Source organism: Leptodactylus fuscus, chromosome 4 (genome assembly GCF_031893055.1).
Source record: "Leptodactylus fuscus isolate aLepFus1 chromosome 4, aLepFus1.hap2, whole genome shotgun sequence".
NCBI classification, from domain to species: domain Eukaryota; kingdom Metazoa; phylum Chordata; class Amphibia; order Anura; family Leptodactylidae; genus Leptodactylus; species Leptodactylus fuscus.
The window spans coordinates 98,225,664-98,246,659 of record NC_134268.1 but is presented as its reverse complement, the minus strand read 5'-3'; the positions used below and the strand labels follow the sequence as shown (position 1 = coordinate 98,246,659).

The 20,996-nt window shown below is 42.9% G+C and overlaps 1 protein-coding gene across 1 annotated transcript; it reads right to left on the bottom strand.

Moving 5' to 3' along the window:
• Positions 1-1,924: 1,924 nt before the first annotated feature.
• Positions 1,925-20,475, bottom strand: E2F3 (E2F transcription factor 3). The gene is made up of 7 exons (XM_075270973.1): positions 19,884-20,475; positions 12,609-12,720; positions 11,998-12,217; positions 9,885-10,043; positions 8,055-8,169; positions 5,115-5,250; positions 1,925-2,806 (listed from the first exon to the last, which is right to left on the bottom strand). Exons 1-7 carry the CDS (start codon positions 20,190-20,192, stop codon positions 2,550-2,552), a joined length of 1,308 nt encoding a protein of 435 aa, XP_075127074.1. The 5' UTR covers positions 20,193-20,475; the 3' UTR covers positions 1,925-2,549.
• Between the last annotated feature and the right edge of the window lie 521 nt (positions 20,476-20,996).

Below are 20,996 nucleotides of genomic sequence, written 5' to 3'. Positions count from 1 at the left end.
ACTTTACAAAAACACATGTAAAGAACATAATAGCTACATTACAGGGCATCCTGTAAATGATCTATTTACAAATAGCATTAAAATTTATTTTTTTTACATTATTTTACATTCTATTATTCTAAAATCAAAGCTCAAATCAAGTTTCTCCAATAAAATGTACTTAGTGAATTGTTCCTGACCATGCCGAAAGACCAACAAATGCGTACATTGAGGGAAAAAAAACAAAACAAACCCAAAACACCCTCCCCCCATCCCAAAAACACACAAACTCCCCACCCCTAACAATATCCCATTATACAGTACACAAGCTCACTTTTTTCTGCTCCACAAAGTCCATGTTAAATAATCTTAATTTAATGTTTGACCCAAATTAAATACAAAAATATGTTAAGTTTCCTCAATACCAATGTCTAAGGTCTCCAGGCTACGTAAAGACTTTAACGTACAAGATTCTAAAAGGGTACACATACCACACACGCATGTAACACTGTTCACATTGTACCAATTCATGATTCCAAATGTTTCATTTACTAAAGATATTTATAAAACCTGAATAGCAGCAATCCTACAAGATGAAAAGCTCAACTTGGTACATTCACACTTAGTACTTCTTCAGATGAATATTGGTTGTCACAAATTTTGGTGGGACCAGCCGACTATCTACAGATGTCAGGAAAGCAGCATTTGGTATACTGGAATTAAACTTATAGATTTGATCTCAAGGGAAACAAGTTGCTGTGAGAGCAGCTTAGTCCCCTTTTCCCACTGAACACACTAGGGTGTGCATGTGCGGTGTCACATCAGTAAGACCTGCATTCAACTGAATAAGTATTAGCTATCTAAAGTACATGGCCACCTTAACTACCTTTATGCTCTACTGATGCAACTGGATGGGATGAAAGATGAACGGTTAACACAAACCTGTCAACGCATATAAAAATCCCTACCAGTTGGTGTGCATGAATGCCACCTTATATACAACACAGCATACGACACAGGGGCTGCACTAGTCATCACTAGAGATGAGCGAGTACTATTCAAAACGGCCGTTTCGAACAGCACTCACCCATAGAAATGAATGGAAACAGCCGTCCGCTTAACCCCCTGCGTCCATTCATTCCTACGGGAGTTTCGAATAGTACTCGCTCATCTCTACTCACCACCCTTCCAAACTACAAAGAGCTGCTTTCCACCACAGGAGCATTTGATCATCTTCGGTTTCAGGAACCCTCACTCATAATCCGGTCACCAAGCCAGGTTAAATTTTAATAAGGAAGGGGGTGTGGGGTGGTCTTCACTACTATACTTCTGAAAGTCATCACTGGAGAGTGTTCAATACATAGGAATACAAATAAGTGATCTGTATATTTGTCCCTTTACAGTAGGGACACCTAATGCAGCTGCCAAAAGCCATGCATATGTGACATGGGCAAGGTTTTCAAGTAGTTACTAGCTGCATTATTATGCCATTATTGCTGCAGTTACTTGCACAACTGCAGCCAGTAATATTTAGTGCCCATGTGGCATTACAGGTAAACTCATGCCTCTGGTCAATTTACACCTTCCACATGTGGGCATGCGACAAAGTTTATCCCTGCCATCAGAATTAATCTTTGACAATCTCACTCAAAGATCATGTGTGGTAAATATATAGTTCACTATACCAGTAACAACTGCAATAATAGAACTTGAGTGAATGCACCATTAACCTTTAAAACGCTGCATATTTTAGGTCATGTGATTAAAGCTTATTTATAGCAAGTCAAGTCTGCAATTGTAAAATATGCTTGCTATAAGAAAAAAAAAAAAGGTTCATGATGATTTCCCTAGGGAACCCATTTGTGTAAACAATTTAATGTACCCATGATTAAATGGGGAGATTGGTCACTCCATAGTATAGAGAACACAAAAAAAAAAAGTTACTCATTGTAACATACATCACAATCAAAACAGTGTATTATGATAGATGCATTAAAACATTCCCTCCTCACAAATAATGCATTAAATAGGCACTTTAAACCCCAGTTCAGAGCACACACTAGAAGATATTGAGAGCCAGGGCATCATGAAGGGATAACACCATGTACACACGTACACCTAGTTACTTGTAACATGGCAAGGAATCTCTTTGGGCTCTTGTACTTCTTGATTGTGAGGTGGCCTAAGAGATAAAGAAAAAAAATGCACACAGCATATGAAAAAAAAACTGTTCATATTTATTGTGGAGTTTCTCCACATAGGCTGGGGAAAACGTAAAGTACAGGAAGGCACAGACTGACTTCACCAGACCAAGTATTGAGATATACTGAGAAAGCTAAACTGATTCAAGTTATTCTTTTGTGCCTTCAACTCCGGAGCATCATCCTAGTCTTGTACATTTGCATAGCCTCAAGGATATTTCAGCAAATAACTGCACTTCTTGCAACTATTGCTGCGCTGAGTAACACATGCCTTTTTAATGAAGAGGCAAACAAGGTGTTAAGTAGGGGATGCCAACTCCAAACGCATTCTGTATAAAACAATCCATGGTAGCCAGATAGTAAAAAGGATCAACTGCACATGAAGTCCTCTAGAGATGGCAATTTCTCTAATTCATAGGCATCAAATAGATCGCTGATGCCCTCCTCTTCTCCAAGGCTTAGCAAATAATCCTCATGCATGAGAGGGGGCAGCAAGTTCACAAAAGGACTATCTAGACTCAATGGAATTTGATCTTCTGTTTGCTGTAGTAAGTTGGTTGGCGAGGTTAAGGGAGAAATGGTTTCCACTTTACAGTTTGTGTTTTCTATGGTAGGAGACAGAAAATCTGCAGAAGAAAATATAAAGGGTTTAGAACATAGGCCAAGTAAACATCTTCAAACTCTACAAGTTCACTTACATTTCCCTCCCAGCACAAATAATTTATGATTAGCACATATTAAGTCGTGAGAAAGACTTAGGAAAATCCTATCCCTATGATAGCTGGCTAAAAGCATTCAATTGGACTAGTACAATAGCTAAAGGAATGCACCACCTTGAACTCCAAGCTAGTATCCAACTCCCTCGAGGATCACAAAATGAATATCAACTACTGATAAATGTTAGAGAGGATGTGGCCAAGAGGGTACATATTTACCTATATGGTTGGCCTCTTAAAGATTTTCAAACAAAAGACTTTTATATAAGGCCCTGTTCACACAAGGCACAGAATGGCGTATTCTGGTCCTGATTCTGAGGCAGGAAGCCATGTCAGAATAGGGCCAAAATGCGCCTGCCACGACTTCCGACAGTCGTGGCTTCCCCGCTCTGGAGTAGGCCCAAATGAATGGGACTAGACCAGAGGGTGCTGCCACGAAGCGGACACCGGGACTGAATCAGCCACGGAATCCGCCTGAAGAAAGGGAAGCTTGCTTCTTTTTTCTGTGTGGGGAACATGCCGCTCACAGAAAAAAAGTAAGCTAGCGGTCTACATAGACCTCTGTGAGGGGGCGGATTATGGCGTGTATTCAGCACAAAAATCTGCCACCTCTTGCCCCATGTGAACGAGCCCTTAAACAAAACCTTTGCACTTAACCTTTTCCCATCTCGAACTTGCACATTACTTCTTACAGACCTATTCCTTAGTCGGAAATAAAACTGGAAGATCGCATATAATTCTAGCATCAAGAAGTATTACTGCATCAAACTGTAAAAACTGTAAGTACAAAAGATATCAGAAGTAAAAGCCAAGGTCAATCAAACCAAAGAAATGGAACTAAACTATGCTGCATACTCTCCTACGGGGGTGGGGTACAAATAAAATGGATACCACGGAAAACATTAAAATACTCAGTTCCACATTTTACTTTTTTTTGCAAAACCCAGCATTGTGGCTTTTTAAGATCTATCAACAAGATTTTTCTCCATATCCTTCCAACACCAATATTAAAACAATACAGTATGTAGAAACTCTCCTCATCATTGCTTATATAGGAAACATAGTAGGGGTCGGCAACCTCTGGCATGCTTATTTTACTGACACTAGTAGTCCGAGTCCTTGCCCAGCTCTTTCATTTAGACCAAAAAAATGGCCAAACAGCACTGTTCTCTTCTGCCTCAAATAAGGGACTGCTGGGGCCACATGGCGGCTCACTGGTTAGCACTGCAATCTTGCAGCGCTGGAGTCCTGGTGTTCAAATCCAACCAGGGGCAAAAAAAAGCCATCTGCAAGGAGTTTGTATGTTCTGCCTGTGTTTGCATGGATTTCCATTCCAAAGACATACTGATATGGAAAAAAAATGTACATTGTGAGCTCTATGTGGGGCTCTTAATCTACATTTAAAATAAATAAGGGACTGCTGAAATGGCATCAGGGGGTCATGTCCGGCGTAATTATGCATAATTATGCCGAATGTGACTCTTACGGCCCAGTCAGTGGTTGCTCAATTCAGGAAGAAGCGCCAAAGAGAAAAGAGCTGATTCGGAGCACAGGAGAGGAGAGTTTTTTTTTGTAGTTTGTGTCACCTCTGAGAGAGCCCACAGTATAATAGTTAGCGAGTGGCAAAATTGGAAGATTATAAAAGTTGGAATATTATACCATGTGCAGGGGCTGCTATGAGACATAAAACCGTGTGTGTAGGGACTGCTAAAGGACATTCTGTAAGCCGTTTTGTACAAAACTGCAGGGGTTTTTTTGGTGCAAAAGTGCACCATGTGAATGCAGTTTTTCATCAAAGTAAAAGTTTCAGTTCCATGAAATAGAAGTGAATGCATGCATCCTAAAGCATCTGGTGGCAGCACTTCTGTGTTATGGTTTGTGGTATGACTTTAGTATAGGGGTCGTCAGCCTTACAATTATGGACCAGCTCTCAGTACCTCATCTTTGATTTATTTATTTAAATTTAAATCAGCACGCCAAAAAAACAAAACAAAAAAGGTAAAAAAGTTTGCCTACCCGTTATATAGGATCATTGGATTAAATTAATTTACTATCATCTCCTGATTCTCTAACATCCTACCCTTCTTTCCACTTCTCTCCATTCACTTTACCCTCACCTACCTCATTTCAAATTTTATCCTGTTTCTTTTGCAAAAAAAAAAAAAAAAAAGTGCAATCTTCATGTCACTATGATTGCGTTACATTCAGTGTTAATTACCTTTGGAGTTTGGCTTAGAAAGATTCCCATTCTGGTCAGGATTACTTTGTTTAACTGGACTAGTGGATTCACTTTCTTCAGGACATAAATAAACTTCAATAGCTCCTTGAGTACTAGATAAGTGTATCTGTAAACTCTGCAACCAAAAGAAAAATTCATTAACAACTTAGGATACAATATATTTAACATCCAATTTTGCCAATTTGATTTTTTCATGCTTTCTTATTTTTCTTTTCCAAGTCCCATGACATCACAACAGTAAATCTGAGGATGAGTATTACTGATTATACAAAATTTATATAGTAGTTTTCATTTTCATATTTTAACAACCCTTTAAAGGACATAGGGTAATTTGTATGTTAATGCTCAAACTTTTCCCATTTTCCTTCTCTGCCTTACAAAATTCATAACTTGAATTTTTTTTGTCAGCATAGCTAAGGAAGTGCTTATTCTTTGTGTGATGTATTGTGCCTTCATTTGGGGGCACGTGTTTTGATTAACTTTTGGAGGGTCCATGATAAAGCCCAACAATTCTATCATTGTTTGCATTTTGTTTTTTATGGTGTTCACTATACATTAAAAAGAAAATGGCAACTTTGGTGTCTCATTAAGATATCATACTTGTAGGTTTTACTGTGTTTATTATATAATTTTTTAAATTTTAGCAAAGGATTTTTCAGGGAGTCACCATATACTGAAGAATATATATATATATATATATATATATATATATATATATATATATATATATATATATTTTACTGTTTAGTTGACTGAGATATATCAGGGTTCTTTATTTGCAGGACAATTTGTAGTTTTTATTCATACAAGACTGATTTTATTTTTATTGCCATTTTTGGTGGGAAGTGAGGTGATCACAATACATTAATTTGCCAATTGGCTGCCATGGCAACCTCTCAGACCCCACGATTGTTTGATCACAGCATCTGAGGGGTTAAAATACTACATCCAGCAGCTAGTTCTGGTCTCGACTGTGCAATACAGGCAAGGCACAGAAGTCATGCTGTAGGCACAAGTGCCTGCGACATGAAAGCATTAACAATATGGTCAGTGTAACATAATAGAATAGAGCAGGAACGGGTTAAATATTTAAGAGTTTTGAGGGGACAAAAAAAAAAAAAATCCATTGCATTACCATATTTGCAGTCGTAAGTTTCATATTTCCCTGTACAAAGCAGGCCAAGAATTCTTTTACAGTGGGACAAGAGTTTGTATTGATACCATTTTGAAGAGTGTATGACACTGAACTTTTAGGTGAAATTTTGAAAGCAGCCAAGCCTCATATTTAGGCTTAATTGTACATTGGATCTAGGGAAACGTGAGAGGGGGGGGGGGATTCCAACTTTTACTTGCTTTCAGACTACTGTATTAATTAGTAATAGAGCAATAGTGATTTTCTTCACAACACCTTGTGACCAATGATGTAACTCATTGATTGTTATACAGTTAAACAGTCAACCAACTTTTTTGTATGTACTAGTCCTATGTAGAACTGGGCATTTCTACAACTACAATCAAACCTTGGCGGTTTATTTTGCAGTCATGTGTGTCTACCTCCTGTACCCTACTTCTGGCTCAAAGACCGAACATCTATAGCTAAGCTACAAAGACCCTGCATTGGCCAACAATACACAAACCATTTAGGCATCTGGATCTTTTTAAGAATGAAATTTGAAATATGAAATAATGACAGAGTCATGCATGCACAATGTGGTGATGGCAAAAGCTCAGATACAGAGCTTGCACCATCAGCAGGGGGTGTGTACTTTAACATAGCTGACACTGCTGCAACAGGAAGAAAATGGTACCAATTAAGTCATCAGCTCATCCTGTGGAAAAAAAGGCAAGTCTCCACAGAAAGGCCATCAATATTAGATCTGTAGTAGTCCAATATACAGGGCCACCCAGGTGCTAAGTTACAGAGGCAGACTTCAATGGGACAACATTGCAGTTCCTACACTCGCCACTATATCATGCTTCCTTGGTATCAGAGATCTGCAACGGTCCAGGGTGTCAGACCCTTGCAGGTCTATTATAGAAAGTCAACAACCCCTCTAATGGAGGCTAAATATAGCACAATGTGCTACACCATCAATAACGCCTGTTTATCTTATTGGGAGTTGATCAAATGGCAAAACACCTAAATTCAGCTGTCTCCACAACACTTGACCACCTAGGGAGGTGGAGATCGTACTACTGGTATAACCATTTCAGCCATGAAAGGCAGAGATGGGAATAACCATTTAAGTGCCTTGAATCTGCATTTAGGGGTAGAATAGAAAGGCCCCTGTAAATATTAGATGGTCTGTTGATCCCACTAAATCTAATGTAGGATGGCTAACTCAGTTCTTTTCTTCCTGTTCTTGTGCACATAGTACCCAATCCAATTTATATTAGGGTGAAACTTAGCAGTAAAGCCATGCATAATGAAAAGCAGGTTTCAATGGAAATAACAGCCTTGAGCAACCATTGAGAAATACTCTGCGCTAGATAGTATTTCTGGCTTAAAGAGGACCTTTCATTGGTTTGAATACAGGCAGTTTTATACATTGCTGGAAAGCCGACAGTGCACTGAATTCCTGATAGTACTCTTCTATGGATGAGTACTGTGTACAGAGGGAGAGGGCGTTCCTCCCAGGTCACACAGTACAGAGCTATAGGCGCTGCTGTGAGGATGGTCGTTCCTGACTGTCAGGAACGCCCTTCCGACTGTAAAGAGCTACAGTTTTGGGACTGATAGCTCTTTACCTGGGGCACAGATCGGGAAAGCAGACAGGCGCTGAATTCAGCGCACTGTCGACTTTCCAGCAGTATATAGTACTGCCTGTGCTCAAACCCATGAAATGTCCTCTAAGGAAAGAAAGCAGCAATAAAAAAAAAAAAAAAAGTTTTAAGACCAAAAAATACCATTCCATATACCTCAACTGGGTCAGGCACTTCAAGTCTTGTCTCGGGAGGAGCCCTCACAACAATAACAGTTTGGTCCTTAAGGCCACTAATTTTTCGTATGTCTTGATAGGTTACGTAAGCCAACGTAAAAAACATTAAGGATAAAAAACAAGAGCACTTTGAATTAAAGCACAAAAACTTTAAGGCATATTCACATGTCAGATGTGTTTCATAAATTTGATAACCCCATTCATCTGCGTGAGAGTTTCAGTAATTCATGCGCATGAGTCAGAAAACACTCCTATTCAGATCAACTGTCAACAGAAAAAAAATTTCTGCAACAAATCTGAAATACCCTAAAAAGGTATTTACTATCATTTACCATAGTTATAGATAAGCCCTTGTAGGCTGGGTCCTCCAGTCCACTGTGCCAGTTAGTCACAGTTTTTTTATTTGTTGTGTACCGTATGCAAACCCTCAAATGTACAACACCATGGAATTAATGATGCTATATAAACAAAATTACTTTCACTTTAAACATCTTCCTGTTTTGTTTTCCTAAAGCAACCATGATGCCTTGGGCTTCACTCGGAGCCGACTCACACCATCTTCCTCTCACTACCTCCCCCTTTCCTTAGCTGGCTCGCCCACTACTAGACCCAACATCATGAGCAGTAGCTGGCACTCCGGCTCCATTGTGCAGGCAGCTGACAGACTTCAAGGGATCCTATTAAAACGTTTGTCCCTAACACGTAGGAATAGCCTTAAGAATGGCTATTCTTCTCCAGGCTGCCATTCAGTATAAATCCCAGTTTTCGTTTGTATGCAAATGAGTTATCTCGCAGCACTGGGTGCTGGCCCCAGCGCCCAAACAGCACTGAGGGCATCCTCAATGCTGCGAGAGAACTCTCCACCGCCACCTTCTTCAGGCACCCCTCTTCAAGTCTTCTTCTGACGCTGGCTTCAAACTTCTAGGCCTCTGGCACCCGACTGTGCGTGCCTGCCACATAAAAAAAAAATAAAATATGGCCACTTACAATACTGTGTAAGCGGCCATCTTCTTGTGGCCGGCAGGCATGCGCAGTCGGCTTTGCCCTAGAAGTTCGAAGCCAGTGCCGGAAGAAGACACGTGAAGAGGCCGTTCTTGAAGATGGAGGCAGTGCTTGAGAGTTCTCTCGCAGCATTGGGGAGGCCCCCCAGTGCTGTTTGAGTGCTGGGGACCTCCCCCAGTGCTGCGAGAGAACTCATTTGCATACAGACGGTAACCAGGATTTCTATCGAATGGTGGTGCGGAGAAGACATCTAAAAGGTAGGAACAGCCTCTTCACGTGTCTCTTATTGAACGGCGGCGTGGAGAAGACATCTAATGATAGGATAGGATTCCTTTCAAGAGAGGAGGTGCCGGCAGCTCAGAAAACGTGACATCCCATACCCAGAAGCTCCGCGCAGGGAGACAGGCATGTATTATATGATGGGGTAAAGGCGTTAGTAAGGCATTCCCTGTAATATCAAATGGAAAATGTGCCAGGGGCATATGGCCGCCAATCTAGGCAAATATAGATTTTCAGGAACAATGAGTAATTTAGAAGGGAGGGTTCAGCTTAATTTATCCCAGACAACCCCTTTAAGACATGTACAGTAGTTTAGGTGTAGCAGTTTGTCATAATGCTGATAGAGATTATATATAAAATATTAGACCGACTAACATATCTACACGATAGTACCAATGAAATCCAGATGTATGTTCATGCAAACTGCACATTAATACAAAGAAAGTTTCATGACAACAAGCATAGAACTGAAGATTGGTCTTTTGAACTTTAGCTGCGGGGACAGGGATTGCATTTATATAAAGGATATCTTTGGTTCTCTGAATCTTCAGTTAGAAGTTTCAGATCTAAAGTACAGCTTTGTATCAGTTCATCTAGTTTCTTTTCCTCTTGACTGAGCTCTGAGAGTTCCTTGGACAGTCCTTGGCATCGTGCCATATTACATCCATCATCAGGAAGTGTGCAGCCCCTGTAATGTTAAAAAAAAAAAATAAATAAATTTATACAAGCAGAAACATGCCACAAAAATTGCAACTAAGTCTCTACAATGATTTACAACTCACTTTCCTGCCCAAATGATAACTTTTTTTTAATGGTTTTGTAGAATACAAGAGTATGGCTGAGAGGAAACTAGAGTACCTAGAGGAAACCCACAAAATCTTGGAGAACAAACACCTTGCAAATGTGGCCCCTAGATTCGAACCAAGGACCCAACGCTGCAAAGCAAGAGTGCAAATCACTGGACTTGTGGGGCAGAAAAAGCTATTCTAAAGCAGGCGCAAGCGTGAACCTAGCCTTAGTCTTCCGCAATTTCCAGGTCTTATTGTACACAAGCTGCCCTGTCCCATTCTCAGCAAAATACAGCAGAGAACTGTTTTCTTGGGTCTGTGATGGAAAAGCCACATACAGATGTCTTAGAACAAAGGAAAGCTATTCAGAAATAGTATTAGAGGACAGAGCTGTGTGCGGTCGCAAAGTGTGCAAATGATGATGCAATCTAGACATTGAAGGAGCTGATGGGGAAACAGCTGAGCTCAAAGAGGACCTTTCATCAGATTGGGCACAGGCAGTTCTATATACTGCTGGAAAGATGACAGTGCGCTGAATTGGGGTGAGTTCCTCCCCACTCCACAGTACAGTGTGATAGGGGCTGCTGGGCAGAAGGGCGTCCCTGGCTAACTGTCAGAAACGCCCTTCTGACTGTAAAGCGCTACGGTACCGGGACCGATAGCGCTTTACCCGGGGCACAGATCGGGAAAGCCGACAGCGCGCTGAATTCAGCGCACTGTCAGCTTTCCAGTAGTATATAGAACTGCCTGTGCCCAATCTGATGAAAGGTCCTCTTTAAGCTGTGCAATTGAAATGAAAAACAAGATTATTGATTTTTGCAGGCAAAAATGTGTCCATAGCCTTTACTAGAACAGTGAATGTCAGGTGTTTAAAGATGAGTGGCTGCTATGTCTCCGCAGCATTACACAGTAGAGACCCAGTACCTTAAGAACGCAAGACTTCAGAACATCCTAGCATCACATAACCTTCCTTGGACAGCACAACAGATGTTATGTCATCTACCAACAAAATTTAAACAAAAAAAACCCCCACGCATGAGGTAAGATCAAAATATAAACCGTACTAAGGTTTAGGTGATTTAGGGAGCCTGCACACGGAGTTTACGCTCGCTCATTCTGAACGTAAAACTCTTTCAGAGTGATCGGCGTAAAAAACAGATCCTATTGACTTGAATAGGAGCCATTGAGTACAATGGGGAACGTGCATATGTCAGCACCCATTCAAGTCAATGGGATGTTTTTAACACCGCTCACTCTGAACAAGTTTTACGTTCAGAATGAGCAAGTGTAAACTCCGTGTGCAGGCTCCCTAAGGGGACATTCACATGGAGTAAAGTGGCGCCGATTCTTGCACGATAACTCATGGCAGAATCAACATTGATAAAAAGGCTCCCATTGACTTCAATGGGTTCCATCTTCCGCATGGAACACATTGAAATCAATGGGAGGGTTTTTATCAGCACTGATTCTGCCGTGATTTATCGTGCCAGAATCAGCGTCCCTTTACTCCATGTGAATGCCCCTTTAGAGGAGTGTTCTGGGGTAACAGATAATGATACAGCTTTAGAATAGGTTGCGATTGTCAGAATGATGGGGTGGATGGGTCTGACAATACAGAACATAGCTAGGGGTCTGTACTCTGTAGTGCCCAGGTCAGATTAATGCAGTTAACTACTATTCAAGAGAAAGGCCGCTGAGCAACAAGTAACACTGCTTCTAGTGCTATTCTGTTCCAGTGCAGAACGCTGCTGAAAACAACTGATCGCTATAGTTGCCAGACCATTGATCTGATATTTATGACCCATCCTAAGGATAGGTTAATATCTTAAAAAACCCTCATGGTTTTACACTTACATCCACTGAATGTTGTTTTTAGATTTCTTTTTAATGAGATGAATTCCTTCCAATACGTTTGTGATATCATAGATTCTTCTTTTTTGCACCTTGAGGACTTCAGCAGCTCTATTTAGGTCTACAACACCATCAGAAGATTGACTAAGCAGCTGAATGAACTTTTTAGTCAAAAGGCCAAGTGAGGTGTCATAACGTGTCTTTTCCAATGGAGATTTCGGAGCTAAAACAGGGAAAAAAAATGCATTACTACCAATAGTAATCAATCAAAAAACAAAACCAAAAACCCCCACTGCATACGATATAAACTAATTCCTTTAAGAACAGATGTAATAGTTGAAATGATCATCCATAAAACCATGACATGTAAATGAGGCCTCCACAATATGATTCTAACATGTTTAGCAGATGCTAAAAGCTGATAGGCCAATCATTTAGACTAGACTTCCACCATGTTAATTGGACTTTGTTGCTCAACACCATGATTTTAATTGTCAGGTCATGTTACATGCAACTCTGCATCTTTACTGAAGTTGTGAAGAAATATGTGGGTCCATTTCCATGAACCCAAAACTTTAAGAACAATAAAAGACAGGCCTTAAATTGAAACCCACTTTTTGGGCTGTCTGGACACAGTGCAGTGGCTCTTCCTTTGCCTTTTGGCGTTTTCAATCCTTCTGAGAGAAACTGTTGACTTCCATCGCCAAGTTCTAACCGTCGCTTAGCCTGAAACACATTAGTATAGATATTAGATTTAACATGGCACAAGACTATAGTCACAATATACCTGCACTGAAGTCTGCTGACCATTTTCAGTCCCCAATGGAGCCCAAACACTAGGAGAGTTAACCTATAGCTCAATGGAAACAACTATTGTTTATGGGAGAAACATGACTTGTGGGTTCATTTAACAATCTTTGACATTGCACCTGGCATGATCTTACCCAGTCACACAGGTTTTTCATGTTTCAGGTTACTGTAAGGTAGGATTACATTTGGCTCATTATAGCCAACCTGGGCTCTCAAGTCTTAACTGAAGTGTTTATTAGAACCTTCCCTCATCTGCATTTAGTTGTGGGATTGTGGTACACGATCCTTTCTTGCTCCAGATTTTCACCACATTCCTTGCATGACACTATCTGCACATGTGAGGTGCAGGGCAGGCCTCTGACATTTATAATAACTCACTAGTTTTCAGAAGCAGTAAAGGTCCTCAAGTCTGTAAGAAGTTCGTGACAATTCCTACAAGAGTACTATGAACAAACTATTCATCTAATTCATACAATCTTAAAATGACAAATTAAAAACTACTTTGAAGGGAAGCCAGAGCCATTTTTTATTTGAAATTCCAGACAAAATTGGTCCCTACTCCACATCCCTGTTTTTTTGTTTTTTTTTAAATTATACATAACTGATGGTGTATGCTATGTAGGTCATACCGTACAATATTGGTGACTATACCTTCAGCCAGTAACTATTCTGTCCCTTTATTTTCAGATTCTTAAAACTGTGCAGTGCTACAGAATTGTTTTCTCACTGCCCAGCTCCATGTTCCGCACTCGTGTTATGACAAGTATGAACAGTTGGCTCACAGAGAGTGGGCGCAGCCTGTCTGCGTTTAAGACTTCACAATATGGAGACTAGCTCACTAAAACATGCACAAACATTAACCCTTCATATTAAAATCAAGGTCTACAAGGGACATACAGGAGGGGGCTTGTGATGGCTTCATAAGGTTATTAATTCACAACACATTGCTTGTTTCAGAACTAAGACTTACAAATAGCATATGATATCCACACTACGAGTTATTACTGGTATACTAATATGCTAGGAACTTTATTGAAACACTATACTACAATGAAAAGATAATGTGCTGACCTTGCCTACTTTGCTCTTTGACCTAGTTGTTGAATTTAGTGTAATGTAGAGGCCTATGGGGGAGGGGGTTATCCAGTTTCTATTATTGATGGACTATTAGGATAGATCGGCAGGGGTATGACGCCCAGTAACCTTGTAGACCACCTGTACAAAGATTGCTACTCCCATAAATGACTGGGAACAGCACTACTTACCATACAAACTGTATTGAAGTCTACCCTGCAGTACCAATACCCACTGATACAGTTTGCACAATGAGCAAGCAATGCTTGCAACATGTAAACATGCCAAAGTGTTTCAGTACAGATAATCTGCAGGGATCCAGGGTATCAGACACCTGCAGATCTCATATTCATGGCCCATCTTAAAGAAACACTTTTGTGCCTGCAACGAGCCATCTTTTGATGGATATGCAAGAGCCCGCAAGTACACTGAGGGCAGGACAGAAATTCTAAGCCTCCACTTTACTTGTGAAAAACATTATTAAGTGTCTGCCTGAGTCATGGCTGTCTGAAGGAAGATCAAGTCTAGCAATCACAGCACCATTAGTTTGGGAAGAATTGAGGACCTCAGAATTACTTTAAATTATGCCAAGGGCTGAACCAAAAAAAGGACCAACAAGTGTGCCTTAAAGGGGTTGTCCAGGATAAACTGATAATTAACTAAAACAACTAAACTCGAGCCCCAACCACCTAACTTCTAATTTACTTAAAAAAAAAAAAATCTAAAATCATCCATATCCCTGGAGCGGTCATGTGACCACCCCAGGGACACTTTCTGGTAATCCAGTTATGTTCCGTTTCACTGCTTCCGAAATGGAATGTCACCACTGTTCCCCCTCCCATATCCCATCAATACTTACCAAGCCTTCCTGTGTCTGGGGACAACTCCTCCCTGTCTTCCAGTATTGGGTAGAATAGGTTAGCAAGGGTGGGAGAGGCTAGTAATACACAGGATCGCTAGTCAGTGAGGGGGCTAGGCTTAGTGAGACAGTGAGGGTGAGCAGGGCTAAGCTTAGCGAGACAGGGTTTTGTAACAGAGCGAGAGGGTACTAGTGTTGCAGCTACACAGGAAGCTAACACCAAGTAAACAAAGGCAGAGGATGCCAGTAACCCATTACTAGCACTAACTGACCTTTGAAAAAAATAAATGAATAAAAATTCTGCCTGGAAAAACCCCACGGATCGGAAACGCCATGATTTGCCCATGGCGGAAACGCCTCTGGGAAAAAAAAAAAAAAATCGGGGTGTTTTACAGTATCTGCAGAGTGGATGGGTTTCATGCGCATCCCATGCCCACTTTGCGGAAAGAACCGCAGCACGGACATGCTGCGATTTCAAAAACCAGCACAGTTTTGGAAATCACAGCATGTCAATTATATCTAATGATAACAAAGTCCGCAAAAGAAAACTCTGAACTTTCTGTTCAAAGCGCTGCGGTAAGAACCGCTATGTGTGCCCATCGCGGCTGTTCCGGCAGCGCTTTATTGCAGCGTTTCCGGCCCGTGGAGCCTTAGCCTAAGGCTGGTCAAGTTTTCATGGCACCTTTGAGCATAATTTTTTTTTTTTTTTTTTTTTGGGGGGGGGGGGGGAGAAGAGACAGTTAATCTAATTTTTTATTTTTTTTTTAAAATTAAAATGAAAACTCACTGGATATAAAGTGTTATTTGTGGCTTGTCCTGCCTAATGTCCTGCTTGTGCTTATTGAAGTTCAAAGATTTGTCCAATGCGTAAAGAGCCAGGCAACGAAACATTAGTACTATTCCTCAAAAATGTAAAAAGCAATGCCAACTGGCTTCTGTAACAAGAACACAATTATCAATGGAAATGCATCGGCCTGGCACCTTGCTACTGCTCTTATCCTTGTTAATTATAATCCCCTTGTCTACACATACACTACCCAGCTCTGCTTTACAGGCCCTCACCAGCAGACAGGGTTCACCTCTTATTCTGGGTCACACAGGCTAGTAAGTCATGCAGTGATCAACTCCTAGGGGGCGAGGCCAAGCCCCTCAATGCAGGCAGACAGTATCCAATAGAGGATTGAAGGTGGTGGGAGCTCACTGTGCACACTTGTTATATACATTTACCCAACATACAGCACAGTACAAACCTCATCAACTCAGCCTCTTGGGACTATAGCCAAGACTAAGTTTTTTGGCCACATCTGCAGTTATTTAAACCCCAATCTGAAGTCACAAGTGCATTCTATAAAGCCTTATGCAGGGGCATTGAACCATAGTTCAAATTTCTGGTGCATGACCTCTCAGGCCCCACCACGAGTCCTGCAGCAAAAAGCATTGCAGAAAAGACCATGGCGACAATGTATCGCATATCTTCCTGCAGCACTTTAGACAAAGTTTGCAGAGGTTTCCTCTGCAGACTATATTTCAATTATATTTATGGGAAAACCGCCAGCGTTTCCATAGGTATAACTGACATGCCGCGATTTCCAAAACCTAGACTCACACTTTGCCCTAATTGTAAAGTGCCGCAGGCTAATCGCAACATTTACGTCCCATACGGCCCTGGCCTCAGGGACTGTTCCCTACGCAAGAGTATGCCGATAAAGAAAGTGGGAAGGTTTCTCAGAAGTTTTAGCAAAAGTTGAGCGTTTGCCCATTAAATAAGAAAAATCTTTCAGGGGAACCCTGAAGAATAAGGTCTAACTGCTGCACTGACACTACCTTGCCAAGATGTTGATAGAGGTGATGAGAAGACCATGACAATTTTGCCTGACAATCTAATGTGTATGGGGAACAAGGGTGAGGACCAGATGTGTCATCAGGATGCCCAATTATTTGTAGCCATGGAAACAGGAGCCATCTAGCAGTGGCTTTTACACCATTCCTATAGCATTAAGGGTCCTTTCACACAAACAGGCTGAGGAATACTCAGTGTGCCTTAGTGGGTGCTACTGCACCTGCTAAAGAGCACCTTAAATACCATTCAGGGTACCAAATGCTTGCCACAAGTCAACCACAGCACCTTCTAGCCCGACAACCCAATAGACGGCATGTGTTCCCAGGTAGGACACCATTTCCATATGCTGCGGGCACAATGCCTTTCTGCCGAATTAGGTGGGTTGTCGCTCTACAAAAAGGAGGGTATTTCAGGATTATAAAGTTGACGACCTGCCATATGCGTATGTCAGCCACTGAAGTCTATGGAGCTGTGAAAAACTACAAATAAGCATATACTAGCAAGTACAAACTTCTTTTTAATGTAGTCATTAAATGGAAAATTTGTGTGATAGTAACAAAGTTTTCCGATATATTGATTATAACCTTAGAATAGGTCATCAACGTGTAATTGCTGGGTACCTGACACCAAAGACCCCAACAGAGAGCGATGCAGCCTCTTAAATACATACTAAGCACTGCGCCATACACTTCAGAGGCTGTGCTTGGTATTGTGGCTCAGCCCCATTGACAGGAATGAGACAGTTGCTGAAGTACTGTACTATGTGACTAGCAAACAACACAGTGAAGTGAGTTCCGCAACTTTCTGTGGGGTGTCAGCTGTCTGACCTAAAAGGAGAGGACATCAATAAGTATTGCTATGCCATTTATGAAGAGGTCACTGTTGAGGCCTGTAACGTGTACAATTATGGGTGACCTGTGCAGAAGCACCAGGGAAAGTTTTTTTTTTTTTTTAAACTTAAAAGGACCTTTCACCATCTAGGGCACAAGCGGTTTAATAGCCCACTAGAAAAACGACAGTGCGCTGAATTCAGCGCACCATCGGCTTTCATGTTCTGTGCTCCCGGTGAAGAGCCATCGGTTGCGGTACCGTACCTCTTCGCTGTCAGAAGGCAGTTTCTGACAGTCAGCCAGGACCGCCCTTCCTCATAGCAGCATCTATAGCGCTGTACTGTGAGAGCGGTGAGGGACGCTTGATAGTACTCATCCATAAACGAGTACTGGGAAGGGGGGGGGGGGGGGGGGGGTGTTTCTCATCGTTATCGCTGGGCGGTAAGCAATGACCCCTCACAGTACACAGCGCTATAGACGCTGCTGTGAGAAAGGGTGTTTCTGACTGACTGTCAGAAACGCCCTTCTGACAGTGAAGAGCTATGATACCAGCACCGTTAGCTCTTCACCAGGGGCAGGGAACTGGAAAGCCAATTGCGCTGAAATTAGCACATTGTCTGCTTTCTAGCGGTGTATCAAACCACATGTGCCCCAGATGGTGAAAGGTCCTCTTTAAGGGTCTCTAGAACCCAGCGCCTCAGATTGTTACGGCTAGTTAACACAGGGATAGGCGCAGCGCATTTTGGTCATGATTTTGACGTGGGAAGCCACGTCAGAATAGGACCAAAATGTGCCTGCCGTGGCTTCCTGTTCCGGAGTAGGCCCAAATGAATGGGCCTAGTCCGGAGGGTGCTGTCACGAGGCGGACACCGGCGCTGAATCAGCAGCGGAATCCGCCTGAAGAAAAGGCAGCTCGCTTCCTTTTTCCGTGAGTGGGAACATACCGCTTACAGAAAAAAGTAAGCTAGCGGTCTACATAGACCTCAATTATGAGGGGGGCGGATTCTGCGTCAAAATCCGTCCCCTCTTGCCCCATGTGAACGAGCCCATAGGGTCACCCGAATCAGTGTTTCACTCTTGCGTATCGGCGCCTCCATTGCTGATATACTGCTGTTTTTGTCAATTTGCAAATTTTATTTTAAGCAATAAGCGTTGCGGCTTACTTCTGAAGCAGTGACAATGCCCTCATTGCTCAAAAGATATAATTTGCTTATTCACAAAATCGGCACTCTGTAACGGAAGCACTGATACAGAAAGGGAAGACCCCATTAATTCAGGTTGTCCTAACCAGATACCCCCACATAGCCAGGTTGTCATTATGAGACAGCCATTAAAACCCATAAAAAAAATAAAGGGTTTTTTCAGTCAAACAGTATTGAAAACCTATCCTTAGAGGGATCCGGTTGAGTCGCCCATGGCTAGTATTAGACAGGCCACTGAACTAAATTCTCCATATAGCCTAGGCCTTATAAAAGGGTATTTCCATTTTCGACATTTATGGCACATCCACAAGACCCACACCTATTTCCATGGTGTTCACTGACCTAAGTCGCACCTATTAACCAAAAACAGTACGGGAATGTCAAATGTATAAATGTGAAGATGCTACTTAAATACCAATGAGAAGCAGTACTAAGACATTCACAACCTACCTTGGTGCCGCTGCTAACAAGCCCCACGGCCATTATCACAGACTGACGTGCAGCTACAATCCCCCAACTCCTCACAGCAAGTGCCTGCTATACAGAAGACTATGAGTGGGGGCAGGGGGGAGGGGTGCAGCACTGCTATAAGGACTCCCAGTGGCCACCATTTCTCTACTGGAGAACAAGGGTAGAGGTTACAAGTAGTGGTCAGGAACCACCAGCACCGAATACATAAGCTCTTATCTGAGCAGGATATGAGGAGGCTGCAGGCCTAAGATACACAGGCTGGGTTGTGTCTTGGAGACTTGCCCTAAGAAAGCTCCTGCCACTAACCAGGCAATAGATAAGCCATGGAAACTGAAATTAAAACTTTATATGAGCAACAAGGCTGTGAGGGGCAGGGGGCTGCAAGCTAGCTTGATAATTACAGGTGAGGGGAGCAGCCCCCCAGAATGTGTATGCACTATAATCCCACTACTATAGATCCCTGACATGTAAGTGTCTATTCACAGGCTGTGGGGGGAGCTGCAGTGTCATCACCCCCAACCCCCCATAGTGACAGATGCAAAAACAGCTCCTACACAGGTGACCTTTCCCCTACCCCCTCCATCCGGGGCGTGAACCTGACTGCTGCCCAGCCAATGCCCCCTACCTACACCTGAGCCCAGAGGGGGCAAACTCAGGAGCCCACATATCCATGGTGCACACATACACATATATCCCCACAGCACACAGGGGGTATAGACGCTGCACTAGCCTATATATAGTCACCAGACAAGACACATATGTTATGGAGGTGGACAGTGGGGGATGGGGTGCACTGCTATTACCGGAGGGCGCCCCAGTGTAGGCTGCAGTAGGCCGGCTCTGGCGGCGGGTCCATGCGGGGTTGAGTAGATGAAGCTGGCCGCTGCCTGGTGCTGCTGCTCTGGAGCACACAGTCCGTGCTGGGGGTGGTGAACCGGGCCGGGAGAAGACAGGATGTGCAGGTATCCGCCGCCGCCTCCTCCTCCTGCACCAAGTACACCGGCAGCGCCTCCCCCGGCCACGAACCCCCCCGAGAAACCGGAGCTTTTCTCCGAGCCCTGGAGCCCGGGGAGCAGCAGCTTGTCGTGCCCGGGGTGGCTTCCTTTTCTCATTATTGAGCAGCCTCCTCCTCCTCCCTGCGCGCCGCTCTTTTCCCGGGTACACTCGCTCTCCTCCTTCTGACCCCTGTAATCCGCACGGCCCGGCCTGTACCCTGGAAATAGTCGGGGCTGTAGTTAGAGCAGGTCCCCTCGGTGCACGGGCTGAGCTCGCCTGAAGCTTATCGAGCACCGGGGGAGGCAGATGGAGGCGGATTGTACGGCGATGTGTGATAGGGCCCCGGCTCCGACCTCCCTGCCACCGCCGCGGCTGAAAAATGGCTCCAGGAAGCTGACAATGAATGAAGGGATGCAGTTTACGCGCGAAGGTCCTCCCGCGAAACTCAGATTTCCCGCCGTCTTTTTCAAACTGGATTTGCATATCCACGCCCCGTCCGTCTTTCGAGGCTGTGATTGGACGGGGAGATGCTCGAATTCAGAACGCACCGCCTCCTCAGTTTCCCGCCTGTAATTGGCTGTCATTCGCCACATTGCGTCATTGGTCTGTGCGACTGAGCGGGGTTAGTGGGCGGGGTCACGCTTCTGGTTGGCCAGTGTCGTGTAAGTTGTCATTCGGTGTCATATGGTTGTCGGTTAATGGACTGTGAGGGTACTGAATTGTAAGTCGCGTGGTGTGACGTGTCTGGTGTAATGTACTGGTTTACTTGCATTTTCTAATATAATGGATTATGAGTGGTCTAAACTGTGAACATAGTAGACGTCTGCCCCACTGAATGCGCCAGCACCCGAAGTCCTGACCAAGGAAACAACAATCAGTTGAGGAAGACATGAGAAAAACCTGCACAAGTATATCACATG

Bases quoted from the DNA above. Each gene is read 5' to 3' on its own strand.
- E2F3 (XM_075270973.1), bottom strand. From the start codon at position 20,192: ATGAGAAAAGGAAGCCACCCCGGGCACGACAAGCTGCTGCTCCCCGGG. The intron at 12,218-12,608 runs GTGGGTTTCAAT...TCCCTGTTTTAG, and splicing joins GTGTCCAGACAGCCCAAAAA to CTCCGAAATCTCCATTGGAA. The intron at 5,251-8,054 runs GTATATGGAATG...TTTTGGTTGCAG, and splicing joins AAGTGCCTGACCCAGTTGAG to AGTTTACAGATACACTTATC.